This window comes from Gallinula chloropus (genome assembly GCF_964237585.1).
Source record: "Gallinula chloropus genome assembly, chromosome: 1".
NCBI classification, from domain to species: domain Eukaryota; kingdom Metazoa; phylum Chordata; class Aves; order Gruiformes; family Rallidae; genus Gallinula; species Gallinula chloropus.
The window spans coordinates 121485762-121507311 of record NC_140085.1 but is presented as its reverse complement, the minus strand read 5'-3'; the positions used below and the strand labels follow the sequence as shown (position 1 = coordinate 121507311).

Genomic DNA, 21550 nt, shown 5'->3' with positions numbered 1-21550 from the left:
GAGCATAGAAAGCTCCATGTGAATATAAGGAGTAACTTTTTCACAGTGAGGGTGACAGAGCACTGGCCCAGACTGCCCAGAGAGGCTGTGGAGTCTCCTCCTCTGGAGACATTCAAAACCCGTCTGGATGTGTTCCTGTGTGATTTAGTCTAGGTGACCCTGCTCTGGCAGGGGGGTTGGACTAGATGACCTTTGAACGTCCCTTCCAACTCTTAATGTTCTGTGATTCTGTGATATTTACTAAGATAGGCATTTATTTTTCTAATGTGGCTACACATATGATATCACATGCAACCCTTATTGCTATGCATATATGAGAAAAAAACAATGCTACACAAGTGAGGCGATAGATACTTTTTTAAAAAACAAACAAACCCAACAAAACAAACCAACCACCACCACCACCAAAAAAAAAAAAAACCCCAACCAAAAAACCCCTACCTAGACAACATTCAAAAACATACAAGACAGAAATTAAAGCAAAGCTAAATTAATTTTTATAGAAAACGTAAGTCATACCATTCTTGAAGTTCAGGAGAAGGAATAAGACCTGCAGTACCATTTTTGGAATTCTCAAGTTTACCCTGCCACCAGTTGTGATCATCTTTGCTAATGATTTGGATAATATCACCGACTCGGAATCTGATGCCGGCTTCTTTGCAAGGAATGAGGTCATCCTTTGCTGGATCATATTCAAATTGTGCTCTTACATATATCTATAAAAAAAGAGTTTACAAAAGACACTGCAATATTATTACTGGCAGAGTATTACGAGTAACAGGTGAACATATGAACTGTGCATGTGGCTACACGTACTGTTTGCAGCAAGCAAAGGAAGAAACAGAATGGCAAAAGCGTACGCGATAGTTGAAAAAGAAACACAACCCCCCCCAGCAAACAATGGAGACATATGATGTTATTTGGAAAGCTCAGGTCTTCTACATGCTGTAAAACCCTAACAGCAAAAATTAACACATGTAATAATAATAAAATAAAAGTCCCTCAAGTCAGTATTAACGATCACAAATCATTAGAGACTAAAAGACAGCACCTTACACCTTGAACTGTACTGCACTTCCCAACTGAAACCCCACAAGATGTCCTAAAACTCTGCATGACAGGACATTTTATAGGCAGTGTAAATGACTTAAGTGACATTACTGATCTTTTACAGTTAGACTGGAATTTTTGTAGCTTTTTTTGGGTAAATAAGAAGTCACCTATCACATATAGTTACTTGGGAGGAATCTGGGAATTATCTGCATGGGTTTTTCAGTGAAAGTCCATTAAAGACTAAAGATTTGAGTAAATTATTCTCAAAGGAACATTAACAGAAAAAAATCAGGTTCTGCCTTCACCATTTAAAATAATATACCAATCCTGCTTTGTGGCTTAGTGAGATCTCAACCCTAGAAAATAGAAATGAAGCTGAGCTCCATTTTGGTTCCTAATCACAGCATTGATGCATCCAAGTATCTTAAAATTGGAATGAAATGTCCAGTATGGGTAATTTCTACATCTTATGAACTTGAAATGTCACTCTATAGCATCTCAGACAGTCATGTATAAAGTACTACTGACTATCTTACTCAAAACGGACTAGATTTAAAAAGCAGTGTTAGCACTATTCATAGCATTTAAAAATGTTTATTTCTATGGTAAAGCAATCTGCAACCAAACATATGAACAAAATAGCTTAAAATGGCTAATCACTGCTGTCTTGTCCCTCATACATTTTAATATTTACAGTGAGAGTATTGTATAAGACTACCAATATAGAGCTCAACTTTTAATTTACTTAATTTGACCCTTGTGCTGCTGTACACTGAGCGCATGAGTTTTTACAAGCAACCTAACTTCTTTTAAGAACCTGAAAAGTAGGATATTTTGAAACCAATGACCTTTATTTAGTAACTGGCTTCCTCTGAAGTGAACCAATCCCTTATTTCCCAATAACCATATCCAATATAGGTCTAGAAATGGGACCAGTTTTGTTATCATCTAGAACATTTCTTGCCCAAGTTCTGCTATTATCTAACACATATTGGCTGTTCATGGAACATTCAGACTTTCTTACAGAGAGCAACGTAACTATGATCCAAGCCCTACTGACAAGCTACTAGAAAAATATGCTGTCTCAATGGGCGAAGACTCTTGAACAAAGACAGGTAACTAATAATGGCACGAGTACAAGGAACACCATTATTCTCATATTGTCTTGAACAAAGTCTCTTCTCATGGGAAAAACACCTTATGAGAGGCAAATGAAAACCTAACATAACAGCTTGGAAGGTCCTGTCATGGAGCCTTTCCAGGACTCCATTTAGACAGCTGGAAACTTCAGAAGACAATAACCATTTGAAAGAATCAGACAGCTGTAAGCTTTAAAAATGGGAAATGAAGTGAGAGCAATGTGTTCATGTAAGAGATATTCCAGGCAACTTAACCAGATAGTGGTATAAAAAGATTCTGAAAGAAGACAGATCATGGAGTTCACTGGCTCTGTTCAATGGAATTGCAAAAGTTGTTACTCAAGCCCTTGGTGGAGAAAGAGGTTGAATCCACGGTTAAAGATTCAGAGGCAGATTCTGAAATGACTATATATAAATACAACTGTTAGAGAAGATGAATCACAATTCAATTCATGGTATGTGCTGTTTTGGAGGCTGCCATAAAACCAGTAATTCTTAAAATTGTGAAGGGAATTACAGGGCTTTATTGGAATTCCCTGGGGACAGATGTTTCTTTGGTCCTTGATGACATGTACTACCATTAGGTCAAGATAACAAAGTTAAGGGATTAAGGGAGGTTCCTGAATCTGGGCCTTAGGACTGAAAATTGAAGAGGTTGTCTTGAGATTTATAAATCCTTAATAGAACTGGTCCTTAATGTTTCTCTTTGAAGAGTTGTTCATGCTAATCATTAGTTAGACCAACTCAAGCTTTAGAATCTTTGTCAGTACAATGTTTTTGAGTATTAGACACTTGCCCTACTAGTCTCTATTTCTAAACTTCATCTTTCCTCTAAGACAAAAACCCAAACCTTCACTGCACAACAGTTAAGTCTATTAACACATTCTGAACTAAAACAACATCTCCAGTTAAATTTACAATGTCTATGTAATTCTCACACATATGGACACATGGAAAAAAAAAATGCTGATTTGAATTAGCCACAAACAAATGAGTTAAAAAGAAAAAATGGAACAAATTATCCAAGCTTAAATATTTTAGTCCAGCACATACAGAACATGAGGGGGGAAAAGATAAGCAGGGATGTTCACTAGCAGCTACGTTTACAAAAATTCCCATGGAGGATATCTATTCACCTGTCGTCCTTTTGGTTGTGTTGTCGATGGCAAGTCCTGCAGAATAAAGTCAACCCAGGAGAAGAAATTTTCATTTTACTTTTTAAGGCTATACAACACCATTTGTTAGTGATTCATACTACATTACAGTAAAATGGTAAGTCAGACAAAAGTATAAAGCATTGACCCATGTTTAGAAAAAGGTTTTTTTTTTCCTTAAAGAAAAATCAAACCCAGGCTGTTTAGCAGCAAGCTGAAGAAAGCAGGTAAAAAGTTTAAGCAGATAGAGAATGTGCCTTTTAATAAATAATTCAGCATCTTCAACACAAAAGCACTGTCAAGTGAAAGAGGCTTTTTATGTGAATGCCTTTTCCACTTAATACTTAGTCTTCTTTTTAAAAGAGAAGGTTGGCAATCACAAACATTAAAAATGTTATTATTAAACTCTTAACACGTTATTTTTATTTTATAATTTATTTAAATTTAAACAACACAAATTTATTATTAAAACTGTGTAATGCGTTTAATTGTGCTGAGGAATAAGATAACTGCTAATCATGATACAAATTCAATTTAATTCATAAAAATGTCTTAAAATTTTCATCCACACAATTGTGGCAAGTAATTTCTAAGTTGTAATATTTTAATAGGTAAAGGAATAGTTAATAATGATCTTTTTTTTTTTTAGCTAGTCCCATGAACTCAAGATACTGACAGCACTCTCACGGAAAGAACTCGCGTGCACAGTTACTACCTTGGTCCAAACGATGACAAATGGTAAACAACACAAATTTTAACATTAAAATACTTTAGAAAACCAGGAGATAGACAGCACCTTTGTACCTGAACACATACAAAGCAGAAGTACTTTGTGTTAAAGATGTGATGGTAATAGCTTGGTTTGTAGTGCAGTTTAAAGCCACTTTCTTTTGCTTTTCATATCCAGGCAAGGCTCATAATTCACAAAGTATGTGCACGTACCACAACAGCAGAGGGCACACCAATTCGTTAACTCAGATAGCGGAAACCAGTACACGTTCCAGAGGTCTCTCAAAACACAAAACTTAAAAAAAAAGAGTCTAAAATGTCTCGAAATACCAACTGCACAGTTACTCTTTCTTCAAACACTGCTTCCAAAATTCAGGGTGGAAAGAAAACTTCCACTTTCAACCTTCGCTGAGTTTTGAGGAAACTGCTAACTGTGATTTAAAGATGACTTAAGTGTCACGTTACAGTTATTAACATTTAATTAACTACATGGCTTTTAATGAGAAAAGTATGTTGGAAAAAAACCCTTAAAAAACAAACAAAAAAAAAGAAAGTGGGGAGTTACGTATGTAATAACCTTGGTTCTACCAGCAGGACAGAATTTTCCACTGACCACACGATAATTATAACAGTAATGGCAGATGAGCACCAACAAAACTTTCACAGTTTCTCTGTGTGGAACTGGAAATCTTACCGAAACAGAATTGTTAGTGCTGCTATGACCATTAGCTGGGGACTGTCTGGATGTAGAGGGGGAATCTCTCTGAAATAAGACACAAGGTTCATTAACAACACAACACTATCACAGGAACACAGATATATTTAAAAGAACAGTTACATCCACAGCCTTATAACCATTTGCTTAGCTGCTTCGTCTGCCAAAGTTTCCACGCTGCAAACTCCATAAATCTGAAAAGTTCTTCCAGAGTTTGAGATTCGGGTTTGACATATTGATGTATCCTAAGCAATAACTAGTTTTATATTGCCTTTGCAATAAAGCAGGTTTTTAACCACTGAGTACCTGGGACCTCTGAGATCTCATGTGGCTGACAATGCTAAAGGCCGTTAGTCCCGGTGGAGTCGTTGCTGAATCTAATCACCTGAAAGTTATATGCTGAGTAATACTTTTAACAAATGAAGCACATACTCCACTTAAAAGATGCTTCTAAATCTTTTTTTAAGCTATGTGGTGGAGGTCAGTGTGGATTATTTTCTACTCAGGAAGATGCATCTGTGTTGTGTCTCTAAGACAGAGAAGCTAATGCATGAGAAAGGAGCTGCATAGTTATACAGTGCCGAGGGTCTTTTTTTTTAAATCCAGTATTTTTATAAGCTTATATACACTGAACTTTGCCAAAATATGCCACTTTATAAAAGGCACCCCTCTTGACTCAGACTGTCAGTGTAGTCCTACACTTCAGTGACAAGACAGGGTGAATTCCAGGAAAATCTACAGAAACAGGATAACAGGAATTTCTGACTGGGTCTTGCAGTGGCAATGAAATCACTTGTACAGACTCTTTCTCACATGCCATTTTGGTTGTATAGTACTGAATTCCATAAGATGAGATAATTAAAAAAAATCAACAAACAGAACTAAACAAAACCAAAACTCCTTTACTCCCAAATGAATTTTGGAATGTAATATTCCAAGTCAAAAGGTCAATTTAGGATTATCTGGTGATTTTACGTAACATTGAGCATAGCAGAAAAAAAGGACTAAAAGAGTTTTCAAAGTTATCCCTGTTAAATTTTATCAGTACAGCTGCCCCTTGTGAACAAATTTAAACCACAAATTGGAGCCAAACAGTTCATGCAACAACATATGTAAGGGTCTTCTACTAATATTCCTTGACATACTAATTATGCAATAGCACTCATAGCTATTTAAAAGCATCAAGAAAAGTAAAATAACAGGCAATATTTCACCATTCTTGGTGCCTGTATGCTTGATATGCAACCAACTCATTTACAGCTCTGGATAGGTTCAAGTCATTTACAGCTCTGCATACGTTTTCACAGAGAGTTCCATATATAGCTATCTACATCCTTGCTTTGATTTTAACACAGTTGAGGACAGATCTGACAATATTATGGTTGTAAAACCACTGTGGTTCAAAGTCTGTAGGTCTGTATACTTCTGCTACATGTGTAAGAATAAAATGCTCATTTGGCTCCCACAGTTATTTGCAATATGTAAATCTGGAGGAAACCAGCCCAGATTATCTTTACCAAATCACTCCAGCATAACAGGCTTAAAATGTTCAAATGAAACCGAATAAGGCATTCATTACTGAAAGAAAAAGAAATACAAGAAGCCTAAAGGAACCCTTTTTGCTTTCTTTTTTTAATAGGGGGTTACTAGTATCACCTTTGTCAATGGCAGCTAGGAGATACTTTTCTCCAAAAAGCAGGGACTTCTTTTAAAAAGAGATTTTCTGCATGTTCTGCAATTCTGTCTCTGCCAATTTCTCCCTCTCAAGAAGAGGTGAAAAACTAAATTAATTACCTTCTTTTCCTAAACCAAATTTGTTATGAATTTGTTGTGATCTGCTTAGTCAGTGATGGTTTAGCACAAAGCTTTGGAAAGTGATGGAAGCACCCAAGTCATTTGGAGAAAAACAAGTTTAGTGTAACTTGGAGAATGCCACTATTTTGGGACTCTTGTGAAGGCTTCTGCCTTTGAAGGAAATTTTCGTGGTTTGAGAATGTTTTGATTTGTATTTCTCAACAGAAGACAGAGTATTTCTCAAAGCAAATGTTTGCCATAACATACAGAGGAAAATACACATTTTTGGTGCTATTGGTGATTTCAGTACTAACTGTAAGAAATTAATCTATCAAGCTAGTCAAGAGGCATATGTACCATTTTTAAATAATTAGACAGTTAATCCACAATTTCAAAGGCATTTTGATTCTTAATTTCCTAGGGACCCGGTCTTTCTTTCAAAAAGTATCAGGCACAATCTAATGAATGAGTAGAGAGATCTTTGTAGAATGCTAGGATTGCTTAGAACATGCCTGGAAAACTTCAGCTTTGGTTGTGAGTTTGCTCCCCCAGTAAATCATGAAAATCTCTGGTTCTTCTGCGGGTAAGAGCATAAAACCACTTGGAGGATCCAATGATTCTGAGTAATGTGGAAGTGTTAGCATCATATTTCAGTATAAAGTGACTATCCAGACTTCCCAATCTTGTCTAGCCCCTTGCCAAATAAAAAAGACCAGGGGTCTTGGATCCTTATTCTTCAGATCAAGCGCCACAGCTGAAGCCTTAGAGGAAGCAATAACAATTATTTCCAAGTAACAGCAAAACTAGTTTCCTGTTGATTCTTTGTTCTTAGGTGTGGATTCTGAATGATAGGCCAATGCATTTGAGTTGCAATCCTATTGCAGGAGTCAATTATGTCTACTAGATGTGGCCTGATCAAATGAGACAAATTAGATCAAATTAGCCTGACAACAAAACCAGGCAGATTAATGACACTGTTGCCAGACACTCCATCTGCCCCCACTAAAGAAGGAAAAAAAATATGCTGCAAATACAGTTGTGCTTAAGGAACCTTTTTGGAAGTATTTTTAATAGCAATATACAAAAGGTTTAAGACTTTTTATAAAGTCATACTTGCAGTCTGAGACCTAATGGAAACATTTCAAGTCTAAAGGAAAAAATCCATTATGCTTACTACCAAATTGTAAAATCTCAGATATGCAAAAGGCTTTTCTTCTTAGTGAATCAACTTAAGTGTTTCACAAAGGGTCTGAAACATAGAAGGTTTACAAGAAGCGTTTAAAATACAAAAGAAAAAAAAAATTAAAAAAAGCAAGTACTTCCCTCACCATTCTCACATGTCTGACACTGTAAAAATTTACTCGATGTTTTGTCAGTATGAGGTAAGAATGAAAGTGCAGCTAAAGCAAAATGCTTACTCAGTTGGATAAAGTACTAGCTTAAGCCATAAGAAGAATGTGTTGCAATAATTACTTAAGTTCATATCTATATAAGTCTATAATTTCCCGGGTATCTGACCCTGTAAAAACACCCTGGCCATGGTGTTGTTTCGATATCTGAATGACTCAGGTGATTTACAACACCAATGACTAAACAGTAAATCCAGTGATCAAATTTTTACACAAGGGAATTAATAAATATCGCATCTTCACGCAAAGACTACTCCATGAAACAGAAGGCCTGGTAACTGAATGGAAGGCCTGACTGCAGTAAAAGCCACAAATCCCTAAAAAATTTGAAATTATTCTGTTGAGATTTTGGAAACCGCCTAGTGACACTGAAGTAGCATTACATACTATAGGGATGAGACTTCCTTAAACGTGCAAAAGTGGTGTAATATTTAGAAAATGCCACCACAATGCTTCTCTTAAACACCCAGAAAAGGAGAAAAATATGGCCAGTGAGATGCAAATCTCAGCTCTTTGAAAAATTGGTTCCCTTCAAGAAAACTCCCCACACCTTTGTATACAAAGGCTTATAGACAGACTGTATATAAAAGGCAGCTCACCTCTGATTCTACTAATATTCTGTTTTTCTTATTCAAAACTAACGAAATATTTTGCAATTGAATGACGTGATCATGGTAGCACCCTTAAACAATTATTGATTCTGTTTTATATGCTCTTCTTCTGGTAAAACCACACTATGCGAGCAGCCCGGCTGTGACTGATGGTGGGGGAAGCAAACATGAATTTATAAAAACATCTGAAACGCTGCCCAAAAATACCTTAAATGAACCATAATCCTGAAAGGTTCTGCAAAACAAATTCTCTCTGTACCAAAGGAGCAGTGAACCTATAATGGGGTGATTTAAAAACATTGCCTTTTTGTGTACACTCGTAACAGCTGAAAAACCAGCCAAAGCCATAGATGTGCCTGAGCAGGTGGAATAGACTCGGGCGCCTCAGATTAAATAAATGCTAAATGCCACCGAGTGTGATAATTAGACATGCTTATTTTTCCCTCCTCTGTCTTTGGTCACACATTTCTAGTTTTGCTGTTTATTTCCAAAGGAAGGAAAGAGTCCATTTTCCCCTCTTCTGTGAAATAAACAGACACTAAGAACCTAAGGACACAAAGCTAAGGAAAAGAGATGAACTGCTACTACTGAAATGACACTTAAAGGTATTAATGTAAAGCTGCATGTTGAACTGTGTTCTCCAAATAACCCTCCTCCTAGCAGGTATATCAGTTCACCAGTTTCAGCTGTTTAATACTGGGAAGTGAGAGATCTTTTATTATTACTGCTATTTACAGCACCGAATTCAATGTACAAATTTGTCAGCACACAATTTTTTTTAAAGCTTTTGCCTTTAGTGAAGAATTTTCCCTTTCATATTTATACCTTTTAAGAAAACCAGTCTCGTAGGTGAAAATCTTTCAAACCTTCTACACCTCTATAACCTTTTTGTTCTTACTGACTTCTATTAAAAGTATAGAAGGCAACCAAAAAGCAGTAATAATTTTTTTCTTTCAAATAGATTGTTCTGACAATCACAATAGCAGCTTCTGTGTGTTCTAGCATCTGCTGAGACACAAACAATTAGGGTGAAATCACAGCTCTAATTAAGATAAGGTGCTTGACTTCAACAGGGATTATGATTTCACTCTTGCAATTCTAATTTGGGAACTGTTTGCGCAGTTAAGCATGTGGCACAGAAAGACTGGCATCATCTACGTGGTGCATATGCCATCTGTATGCTGAAACTGGAATGGTATCTCTCAAGTAGCCCTCTTCTAGAATTTAATTCGCTTCAGTTGCAATCTGGAACATAACTTTGCAAGCAGAAGGGAATTAAACGTTCCTGTGCAAAACCAATAGTAACAAGTTTCTAGTTCAACAAGAACTAACACCAAATCTGCTTTACTTCTCTAATGACAAATACGATTTTTTTCATGGAAACATAATATTAAGCCACATGTAACTGTTACAGACAACCATCACAAATTTACCTCCAACAGGGTTATACAGAAACAGATTCTTCAATTAACCCTTAACAGCCCAAAGCAGTAAAATAATGTTTAATGCCTAAGAAAAGGATGATTGCTCCTCTGCTTAGGAGCTTCAACAGACTTCCTGGAGACTGAATTTATGTTTTTTTAAAGGGCTTCCTAAATCCACGAGTTGAGGATCCCCTTTCCTATTTTTGGTTTTTTTTTTAAATAGGCTGTAAAGAGTTAGTTAAGGTGCTGATGAGATGAATATGAAGGCAGGGCTGAGTAGGTAGGTAGGACCTACTCATGTTCCGTTATCTTTGTTGTAAAATTGGTGTGCGTGATCTAACAGGACAGGCAGAAACAATTTCCCAGAAAGCAGTAACATTCAGCCATCAGCAGGCAGTTAGTTACAGGACTGAGGAAGAAATAGGATGATTCACTAAATTCATTACCTCACAGGATGAAGACTGCGTGCGATAACTTGGCACAATCTTAAAGGTGATACTTCCACGCATTTCCCTCTGCAAAAAGAGAAGCACTTCTTTAAAAGGCAAGACAATGAAGATAAATCTCCAAATCACTACTGCTTGAAAGGAAAGCATCACAGTTGGAGAACAGTAGTGTATTTTCCTAAAGTAAATATTCAGAAAAGCTAAAATGCTATGGCTAATTTCTCATTTTACTTATAAACAAAGATTTAAATTGTGTCTCATTAATCTAAAAGACAAACATACATTGTTAGTTTGTTCACCTGACCAGTTTTAGAATGCCTAGGAACTATAGCTAGGTGAGAGATTAAGAGACATGTAGGTTTCTTCCATATCAATCTTCTTGCTGTAGCTATATTGTGATGCAGTGTCTTTCCTACTCAAGTGACACTTTCTTCCCTGTCATCATACATGTTCTGTTTAAAATACACAGAAGCATAGTCACAGTTTCTGCAAAGCTGCATGTTACTGTACTACTGGTAGAAATGTAAGAAAGAGTCTTTCATTAGAACAGAACACGGGGTCCACCAGTTCATAAGAATATTGCTAACAAGTAGTAGCTGCACAAAGGCAGCAGAGCATAGCAATGTATTTGCTCATCCATATTTTCTTAAATGACTGTTTCAATATATCGATATAAATGCCATCACATGGCTGACATGCTCTAGGTGAACCTGCTTGGCAGGGGGTTGCAGTAGATGATCTCTGGAGGTCTCTTTACAACCCTGATGATTCTGTGATTCTGTGAACTGCAGGACTTGATCTGGGCAGAATGCTAAGATTTCATGTGAGGATAGTTTTTCTCCCCCTCTTGCTTTTTGGCTGGCCAAATATATGCTATTTGCCCGGACTCACCGAGACATTGAAGATTGCCTATGTATTTCTGGTCGTAACAAGAGGAGTTATGGCAAAAAGGCACTACTGAAAAACAGGGGAGAGCTTGTAGGAGGCTTTAATAGCTGAACGCAGGAAGACTGTGCATGTAGAACGCGCAGGCTACCAGTGATAGAAGAAAAGGGGATGTCACGATGCAACCGCATAGACGTTTTGTCAAAATAAGACAGGCACTTTTATAAAGAACATAAGAAAGATTTCAGGCACTTACAAGCATTTTTTGTAGTTGTTCTACAGTTTGATTTGCCACACTGATTCCATTTATTTCTCGGATTTCATCCCCTACATGTAGCGTACCTGTAGAGTTAACAAAAGCCACTATCACCTCAAATGCGCTTTTACAAATTGAGATAATTGTAAGACAGCACAAGTATTCATAGAAAGGCATAAATGTGAAACAAGTTTTTGTCTAGTATCAGAGAAGGACTTTGGTAGCTACTCATTAGGTACCAAAGATTACGAATCCGTCTTTCCGAGTGCAGTCAATACAGCAGTGTGAGATGCCCAGGCACCCTCAAAAAGTACATGGGGAAAATGTCAGTCACTTACAAGGACATCATAAAAACCTCCACACTGAAAAGAAAGTCACCTGCAACTAGTGGTTGACATTTTATCAGATGACTACTTCATGCAGTTTGTCTTCTGGTCACAGTCTCAATTTTACCTGTCAGACTGCTCTATTTTTTAATTTCTCTGAATCTGATTTGCCATAGCTACAGTATTCATTTTCTGTGTGCAAATTTGACTTCAACTTGAATGTAGATGATTGGCATGAATATCTACAATGTCAAAGGATAAAAGAAATATCTACTTGGCTTAGTGAAGTCATAAATGGACCTGAGGCTGAGACAGGAATGGCAGGCTATAACGTGGCTCTAGGACACTAAGACCATTTACTTCACATATTATTTCTTTCTGCTCTACGAGTTAAATAGTTTCTACAAGTATCCTTTTCTAAATACTGTGCCTAATACAATTACTATACCTAGTATATAATTAATCTTACTTGGAAAAGTAGCAACTGGCAAACATTTCCTAATCTAAAACATCCCTGTGGAAAATTACCTGAAAATAACCCAGTCAACCAGAATCCTGAAAAAAACCTTAAAATCCTTTTCCTGACCCAAACCAGTCAATTTCCTCAGGGAATACCACGCAAACAAAACTTTCAGCTGGACAAAGGTATGAAAAATCAAATTGTGTGCCTGGCTAAACACAAGCTGAGCTGGAACAAAGAATAATCCTGAAAAGCTCTGCTGCTGTGATTTCCTTTGGGATCTCTTCTGTATAACAGAAGTTCCCTTGCCAATGCTACAGGAGAGAGCTCAAAGTTTACAAAAACTTTCAGTACTTTCATGAGTTAAGTCTTTCAGCCACATCAAATGCTTCACATAGTTCTACAGGAGCTGACCTGCTGATACTGAAATAATAAAAAAAGGACTGATCACAACTCTTCTTCCCATCCTCAGTGGAAAATCTATCACAATTACAAGTTTACAGAATGTGTATGCAACAGTCCTGCATTTGAATTTAAAATTAATCTAGTCTACAGATGGAATATTAATGATCAAATCTCTGGTGGAATACTTTGAAAGGTCAGTTTTGGCAGACATTCTTAGGAAGGCACTCAATACCCAATCTGAGAAAAAAAACATACTACAAATATGAAGCTCTGTGTTGATTGCATTGTGCCAAAATGTTTTAAGTGAGTGTAATCGTTATGAAGCAATAATACTGAATCACAAAAAGCATATGCCCTGGAATAGTATAAACATTCTTTGGTGTTATTTATTTAAAATATAAATATGACGGAATTAAATATTAGAAAGAGGACCAGACTCATTAATAACCCTGTATCAAATAATTTCAATGGTGCACTTAAATAAAATTCCCTCTTCTGGAGCATTTCCCATTTCTGTTAATCTGACCGAAGTGAATATTGTCTTGTTCATGTCTGGAACACAGGAGTATACATAAAAGTTGGGAATAAAGCACAGACATTCAGCAATAGTTGGTCATTTTGTTTTGGGGGGTGTGCACATTGATAAACCACAGAAAGACATTTTCAGTCTGAGGGGAGTTTTTTATTAGTTCCAGAAACTTTATACTCTTTATAAATATAATGGTTCTAAAAGATTGCTCTTGGCATCTCTGAAACAGTAAGTCCTCTGTACCACTGGTACCTCCCATGACACCTATACTTAAGCATCTAATTTTTGTTCCTTTTTGTTCCTTTTCTATTGTCAGTGTAGTTTTTATTTGGAATGTAAGCTATTCATGATGAATTGATGTATAACACATCTGTAATCACAGAGAATGGATGTATTTCTGCAGTGAATGATTTCCTTCTTTGTCTTTGCAATCCAAAGCAAAGACACTTTTAGGAAGCATGTGCTCATGATCTGCACAGAACCAAAAGAAATCCTACCTATTAGGAAAAAGGCAGAAAAATTCTTGGAAGTCTCTATTTGGTAAAGTGTTTGGTAGCAAAAAAAAATCCTTGAACTTGGATAGTAAAAGGTTGTGAATGTTTAGTAATATTTTCACCAAGTTATTGCATACATTTTATTAGAACAGAATAAACTGTCTTCACTCTGGTCTTTAAAAAGGGCAAGAAGGAGGATCCTAGCAACTATAGGCTAGTCAGCCTCACTTCTGTCCCTGGAAAGGTGATGGAACAGCTTGTTCTGGATGCCATCTCCAAGCAGTTGGAAGAGAAGAAGGTCATGAGGAGTAGTCAGCATGGATTCACCAAGGAGAGATCATGCTCGACCAATCTCATAGCCCTCTCTGACCTCATCACCAGCTGGGTAGATGGAGGGAGAGCAGTGGATGTCATCTACCTTGACTTCAGCAAGGCTTTTGATACTGTCTCCCATGACACCCTGATAGCAAAGCTGATAGAGCATGGGATAGATGAGTGGACAGTGAGGTGGGTTGAGAACTGGCCATCGGACCGAGCCCAGAGGGTGGTGATGAGTGGAGCAGAATCTGACTGGAGACCTGTGACTAGCAGTGTTCCCCAGGGCTCGGTGTTGGGTCCAGTCCTGTTTAATGTCTTCATTGACGACCTTGATGAGGGAAGAGCATCCACCCTCAGCAAGTGCCGATGACACAAAGCTGGGAGGAGTGGCTGACACGCAGGAACACTGCGCTGCCATCCAGAGAGACCTGGACAGGCTGGAGAGATGGGCAGGGAGAAACCTAATGAGGTTCAACAAAAGCAAGTGTGGAGTTTTGCACCTGGGAAGGAATAACCGCTTGTGTCAGTACAGGCTGGGGAATGACCTGCTGGAGAAGAGTTTGTGAAGAAGGACCTGGGGGTCCTGGTTGATGACAGGTTGGCCATGAGCCAGCAGTGTGCCTCAGTGGCTAAGAGAGCCAATGGGATCCTGGGGTGCATCAGGAGGACTGTGGCCAGCAGGTCAAAGGAGGTGATCCTCCCCCTCTATTCTGCCCTGGTCAGGCCCCACCTGGAGTATTGTGTCCAGTTCTGGGCTCCCTGCTATAAAAAAGACAGGAATCTCCTGGAGAGAGTCCAGAGAAGGACTACAAAGATGATTAAGGGCCTGGAGCATCTCCCCTATGAGGAAAGGCTGAGTGAGCTGGGGCTGTTCAGCCTGGAGAAAAGAAGACTAAGGGGGGACCTAATTAATGTTTATAAATGTCTTAAGTATGGGATGCAGGGGGAATTGGCCAGCCCCTTTTCAGTGGTCTGTGGGGACAGGACAAGGGGCAATGGCCTCAAGTTGGAGCACAGGAAGTTCCGCACCAACATGCGGAAGAACTTTTTCACAGTGAGGGTGACAGAGCCCTGGGACAGGCTGCCCAGGGGGGTGTGGAGTCTCCTTCTCTGGAGATATTCAAGACCCGTCTGGATGCCTGTCTGTGCAATATAAGCTTGGGAGCTGTTTTGGCAGGGGGGTTGGACCCGATGATCTCTTGAGGTCCCTTCAAACCCCTATGATTCTATGAAACCTTATCAGGGATATCAATGTTTACAAAAAGAAATCAGTGTATTTTTCATTAAGTCACTTCGAGAATGTCACCAGACAATGTACAGCTGCTGTTCTTCCAGTGAGGTTAAGTGAGCAGCCAGTAAGTCCTCTCTCTCCTTAGGATGTTTTTTTTAATGTGATATTGGGATCTCTTCTTAAACACACCTGAAGAATCAATTCACATTTCAACATGGTTGCCTCAAAATCAGTCATCAGCAAAAAACCCTACGGGTTAGGATAGTGAGAGCTGCTGAAAACTCCAGCACAGATCCCCTGGAAATAATATTTACAGCATGAGTAGCCTAAACAAAAGGCATAGGTAGAAAGTGAACAGACAACTGAGCTAAATTAAAGCACAGACAGAAAGGTGAAAGGCAAGAAATAATTAAAAACCTGAGATCTAAGGCACAATTTATTTACTTATCCTAAAAAAGCAAACAAAGAAAAAAGAAGACAATTTTTAATGACTAAAACTGATGTTTTGTTTTCCTTGAGGTGAAGCCTCTGGAAGATGCGAGTAGATAGCATCTTTACAAGCCTACCTTCCTCCTTCAGCTTCCTCACCTTCTGAATAAGGACAACTGTAACTAGCAGGACTAGATGCAGCTGGCACAGAGAGAGGAGGCAGACTTTACAACAGTCACTATTTTGTGACTGAGAATTGTGCAGTTTGCACTCAATATTGCTTGATCTGAACTGATACAGTTTCTGTAACCTTCCCAGTAGATCTAGATCAATCGTTGCTGTTACAGCCTGGCAGGTTTCCACACAAGAGGAAACAGAAGAATCAACAACATAAAAAAACCCAACCAAATGAAAGCCACAGACCCTGTCAATAGGACTGAAAGACTTGTTGCGCTTGAGATCACTGTCATGTTATATTTGCATTGTCCTATTTGTGAAAATATTCTAAGTATAGGTATGCTGAATGAAGCAGTGAAGCTCAGAGACAGCTAGAGCAACTGCAACATTAGAGACATTAAAAAAAGATGGTAACATTATAGGAGCACTGTAACGTGTTCATTACAAACTGACTAATTTCAAGCAACCTATGTGCAGGAAGGCCACCTTAGTTTGAAGTAGCCCATATAGAACAGGTTAAATTTCCCAAATTTTTAGAAATAAGAGACACTGTATAATTAAAAAAAGACAAGAACAGAGTTCTAATGGGCATAGGTGGATTTTAAACCCAGTTTTAACAGGTTTTGAAAGGTTTATTACCACTTTTATGGAAGACAGTCACCAGAGGATCACCACTACTTAAGTACAGTTGGATGAAAACCTTCCTGTGAATCTTAGAGGAATCTCCTTCTAAAATTCACTCTCAGAAGCCAAATAAATTTCATTTCAGAAGTCTATATGGATTGCATCTTTGCTTGTATGAAAAGGTTTATCTTTCCTGCTTCTTGACAGGTTTGATCACATCAACGAGACCAAGTAAATGTATCAGGGAAAGCACCACTGTAAAAAGGTGTAGACTGGTGATGAGAAGAGATGTGTGTCTGCAGGGTTTCTACAGCAGTGAAAACTGAAAATAAAAATGCAAGTTCTAGGAAAAAGAAATATTTGTATTTCACAAATTGGTTTTATGAGTCTCAACATCAAAAAAAGATTCTCAACAATTGTATGGAAATACATGGAGAATTTTTTTTTTTTTTTGCTGAACAAAACTAATTCATTTTGAATTAATTAATTTTGAAGGAAAATTACTGGAACTAGTCTAAGGATTTTTTTTCTCTTAAACAAATGATTAAGTACATACAAGTTCCAGAAATTATTGGCATTTCAAACTCTTACTGAGCTATACTCCCATTATCCTGTTCAAGGCCTAAATGAAACATAGCAGGTCTCCATTTCAAAATTCTTGAAGACATCTGCAACTGGAAAGGAACAAAGGCAGTTATTAACAGGACTCCTTCCAGATACAGGGGCACACTACCATGGAATAGTAGCAATCAAAATCTGAAGCATGTACTGTTACATGCTTGGTAAAAAATGATCTAAGTAACTGTGTTTGAAGACAAAACTATTTATGACACATGATTACCTTGCCGGTGAATCATTCCTCCATGCATAATTCTTGCCACAATGCAATGGTTCAGCTCATTCATTTTTAAAGTAATTCCCTACAAAGAGAAATGTTTATACTCTTAAAACACAACATTAAACAGTGTGGTTCTGGAGTGGTTTAAGAAACAGTCACTCATCCTAAAAGCTTGAAGGCTGCGTATAAATTTTAAGGTTAAAATAAATCTTTGCCACTCAAATATGAGCAATGGAAAGAGATGCCATTTTTAAGTGAAGATGCAATAATTTATGGGCATATAAGATTCTGGTGTGTTAAACATGCAATTTGTATTGAAGTGCTAGGTGTGCAGTTTTGGCATAACTGCTACAAGGTTAGTTTTAAACAAGAACAGCTCTAGTGATACAGCAGTAGTATGAATGACCACAGCGCATTTTAAGTCAAAGGTATACACAGGAGGATCAGTATCTACAACGGCTGCCAAACTATTATTCAGACTATACTGGCAACCCTACTTCAATGTGCAGCAGCCTTGGTACAGAATCAAGAAAAATACTGAGGTTCCCCCCATACCATTGGCTCATCTGTGTTCTTCTGGAACTGCACCAGCCGAACTCGTGTGACATTCTCCATATCCATGTCGCCGTTGGCGCTTTCTGGAGAATCTCCGTTTAAGTAAGGAGAGGTGGGAGGAGGTGTGACTCTCAGCGCTTCATCACTGTAAACTTCATGTGCCACTACATCGTGAGTTTGAAGTAAGGCCTAGAGGAGATAACAGCAAGAAAATATCGGACTCCCATCATCTCTGATGCCCCCCCCCCCCCCCCCGCTCATTCCTTATAAGTATTTTTGAAGCTTTCCAGAAATTAAAGGAAACTTAAGGGATTTGTGCTTCACTTTATATATAGGAACTTTTCCCTTAAAGGAGTCTAAGATAAACTTCAGCAGAGTGCAAATGCATACACACATACCTAGCCTTTAAAATCTACTTGTGTAAGCCTAATCTTCTACTGTTGATACCTCAATGAGAATAATGCTGCTTCCCCCTCTCCTATCTTCTTGACACCTGCAAGGTGTCAGAATTAAGCTATATTTATTTATGTGCCTAGACTCAGAATTAGGACATTACCTTTCTGAGCAGACTATTCTATAGTAATTACCCTAGTAAACAGAAAAGCTATTCAAATCCTGTGGTATTTCATTCTAATAACGACAGACTATGGATTGGTAGTGATCTAAATAAATAAATAAATAAATACTGTTTTTTGTTGTTTACTAGCACAACCACTTTGATACTCTCCCCTTCACCTAGAGCATGGACCACACTGACTTCAAAATACCTGAAAAACATGACAATCTAAATCAACAAACTGCTCAAATACTACTTCATTAGTTTTCTCTGCTTCTTGATGCAAGGACTGGTACAACATGTAGTAATGTTTTTATGATTTAAATAATTTAAATGTATTTAAATCATTTTGATAAGAAGAACAACTGAACTCTAAGCTAGGGCAAAGAAACAAAGCCTGTATGGCTGTAAAAAGTCTATGCTATTATGTGATAAAAGTTGTACAAAATTTGCAAAGCAGTATCCAATAGTACCAGGCTTTTTATGGTATGACATTCCACTGTTCTCCAGGATATCTTCAAGAGCTCCGTATTACATCAACTTGCCATTTGCAATGAACTCTTAATAAGGAGCATATTATAATTATATATAATTATGTATTATAATGAACATATTATAGCTAGCTTGTTTCCAATTTATTGTGAAGATACTAGTTCTACTAATACACTAACTCAACAAGGACCAAAGATACATCTATACCCAAATGGAAGGTTTCATAGACAAGGACTGATAAATCAAGCCTAGTTCTTACAGTATTGCTAAAATGGTAGAGATATCAGCCATTGCAGCAGTTAGGTCAATCTACATTTTCATTCAAATGCTCCTAGCTCTTAAGTTGCAAAACTCATCAATCTCACAGTGCTTGAGATTGACCATAAAAATTTGTTTTGCCTAAGAAATCTGACTGCAATATCTCAGTCTTCAATTAAAAGTTAAAAGAATTTAAGCAGAACTTAAATTGAAAGAAGTGATAAAACCCCCCTCCCTACAAGAAGTATTACTGATGTGGAATCCAAGGCAGAAATGGGATTTTCATGGCCTCTACAAAGTCCTAAATTTGCTCCCAAGCAAACTTCTGAAGTTCACCATGTTATAAAAGATAGCTTTGTGAACAGTTTAAGTTCCTTTCCCTCAAAGTCAGTTTCAAATTATAGTTGGGAATTCAGCATTATAACAACAGAATGGAATTCCCCAAGTAAAATGCTCTGCTTACATTCCTTCCTGTTCTTCCAGTGTTTTAAACCCATCTACACAAATACTTTTTTTAGTTAAATACCAAACTGTATCTGCATTTTCTGTTTTTCACCTTATTTCATCAACCACTAAGCTCAAACTTACAGTTCTTTGACCTTAGTCTGTATTACTGAAATAACATTTTACATGTAGAGATTTGGACCATATATGTAAGTTAAACAACTTTAATCAAAGCAATTCTTAATTTGATTTATTTAATTGAGTGTAAACTTTGGAGTGAATACTCCTTTATGGTGTTTAGGGATTTTAGCTTAATTTTTATACTAGTCTATGAGAACTGTTTGCAGTTGTGCCAAATAAGACATGAGAATCCATGTGTGGTCATGCCTTAGCTATGGCTGTTAAAAAACCTACATCCAGTGTAGGAGTGAGCATGGGCTTGTCTTTGTGGGCAAGCACTCTTCAACACATCTTTGGTACTTCCTTCAGCTCAATCCACTCAAAGATGCTTACTCGACTGCACACACCTGTCTGTGTCTGTTACTCTCCATATCTTAATGTGACACTTATTATGTAATTCAGGGCTTTATATTTGTTTCACATCAAATACTTGTCTTGCTTTACACAGTATTTTCAGCAATAATATACACCTGCTAAGAGGTTAACATGTGGAAATGTGAACCTTATTAAAGGTTCTTCGCAACATGACTTAGGAATGTGCCAACTAAAACTTCTATGAATTCAGAAGCACCGAATACTAAAGTAGAGAAATTTTAGTTTAATATAAAGACTGCTATTGGACTTTACTTACATACTTGTTTTCATGCATTTAATTTTGATAATTTAGATTTTTTTCTTTTTCCTTTGCAGAACATGTTAATCCTGGTGAAAATGAAAATTCAGTGGGAACAACTGCTTCCTACTCTATTACAGGATTTGCAAAGAACAGTGTAGGAAGGCAAATGACGATGGATAAAAACTTCAGTATGTAAATATAATTACGCAAAAGTATCGCAGTACAGCAAACATTTCAATTGTTGCCACACACTAAACATAGGTAATAGAACCTTTTACAGATAAAAATGGAACATTTGAAAAACTGTGCTGAAAAATTACTCAAAATTATGTAGTATAAAGGAATAAAAGCTCCTTGGGATCTGCACACAACAAATGAGGTACTTCATACTATTTTAAAGAATTTTAAAATTAATTATCTGCTAAAAGACCTTTATGAAAATTTGCATACATTTCTTTAAAGTAAATTGTTAAGCATGTACAGACTAAATTAATAATTTGTTCCCGTACCCTTAATGCAAAACAAGGGTAAACCAAAAACTAGGCCAACAAAATCCCAGCAGATCTCTGGCCCAGTAAGACTACTTACAAACACACACTTCAGTGTCTTTGGCTCTGTAAAGGCCTACACATAGCACCAAACCACCAACACTGTGTGTAAGTAAACAAGACAGACTATACTCCACCATCTTCCCATGAGGTATATACATCAGGTAGTAATAATATATGATCCTAAGACTCACGGTTACCATGCAGGTGTTAATGCACATGATCCCATGGATGCACCCCCCTCTGTGCATCACAGCTCAACAACTTAGTAGCCAGAGTACTGCTCTGTACAGTGCTTGGTACAACACATTGTGTGTGGGCTGACAATGTTGGTTTATACATTTATACCTTTTTCTAATTACTTCAAAGGCTTTGGCTCTGAAGGAGTTTGGTAGAACTCCTACCAAAGGAGTTTGGTAGAACATTCGCAATACACATTTTGTGAGGTCTGCAAC

General features: G+C 37.4%; 1 protein-coding gene across 3 annotated transcripts in view; it reads right to left on the bottom strand.

Annotated features, from left to right (window-relative positions):
- Positions 1-21550, bottom strand: part of CASK (calcium/calmodulin dependent serine protein kinase) — a gene marked incomplete at its 5' end in the record, with an annotated part of 219985 nt that overhangs the window by 19267 nt on the left and 179168 nt on the right. Inside the window, 7 exons of one of the 3 annotated variants that reach the window (XM_084262855.1) lie at positions 520-716; positions 3329-3364; positions 4770-4838; positions 10475-10543; positions 11616-11701; positions 17450-17528; positions 18002-18190. In XM_084262855.1, coding sequence (XP_084118981.1) covers positions 520-716; positions 3329-3364; positions 4770-4838; positions 10475-10543; positions 11616-11701; positions 17450-17528; positions 18002-18190 — 725 coding nt within the window. The remainder of the gene's footprint in view (positions 1-519; positions 717-3328; positions 3365-4769; positions 4839-10474; positions 10544-11615; positions 11702-17449; positions 17529-18001; positions 18191-21550) is intronic. The other 2 variants (XM_084262856.1, XM_084262854.1) reach the window with 2 other exon arrangements.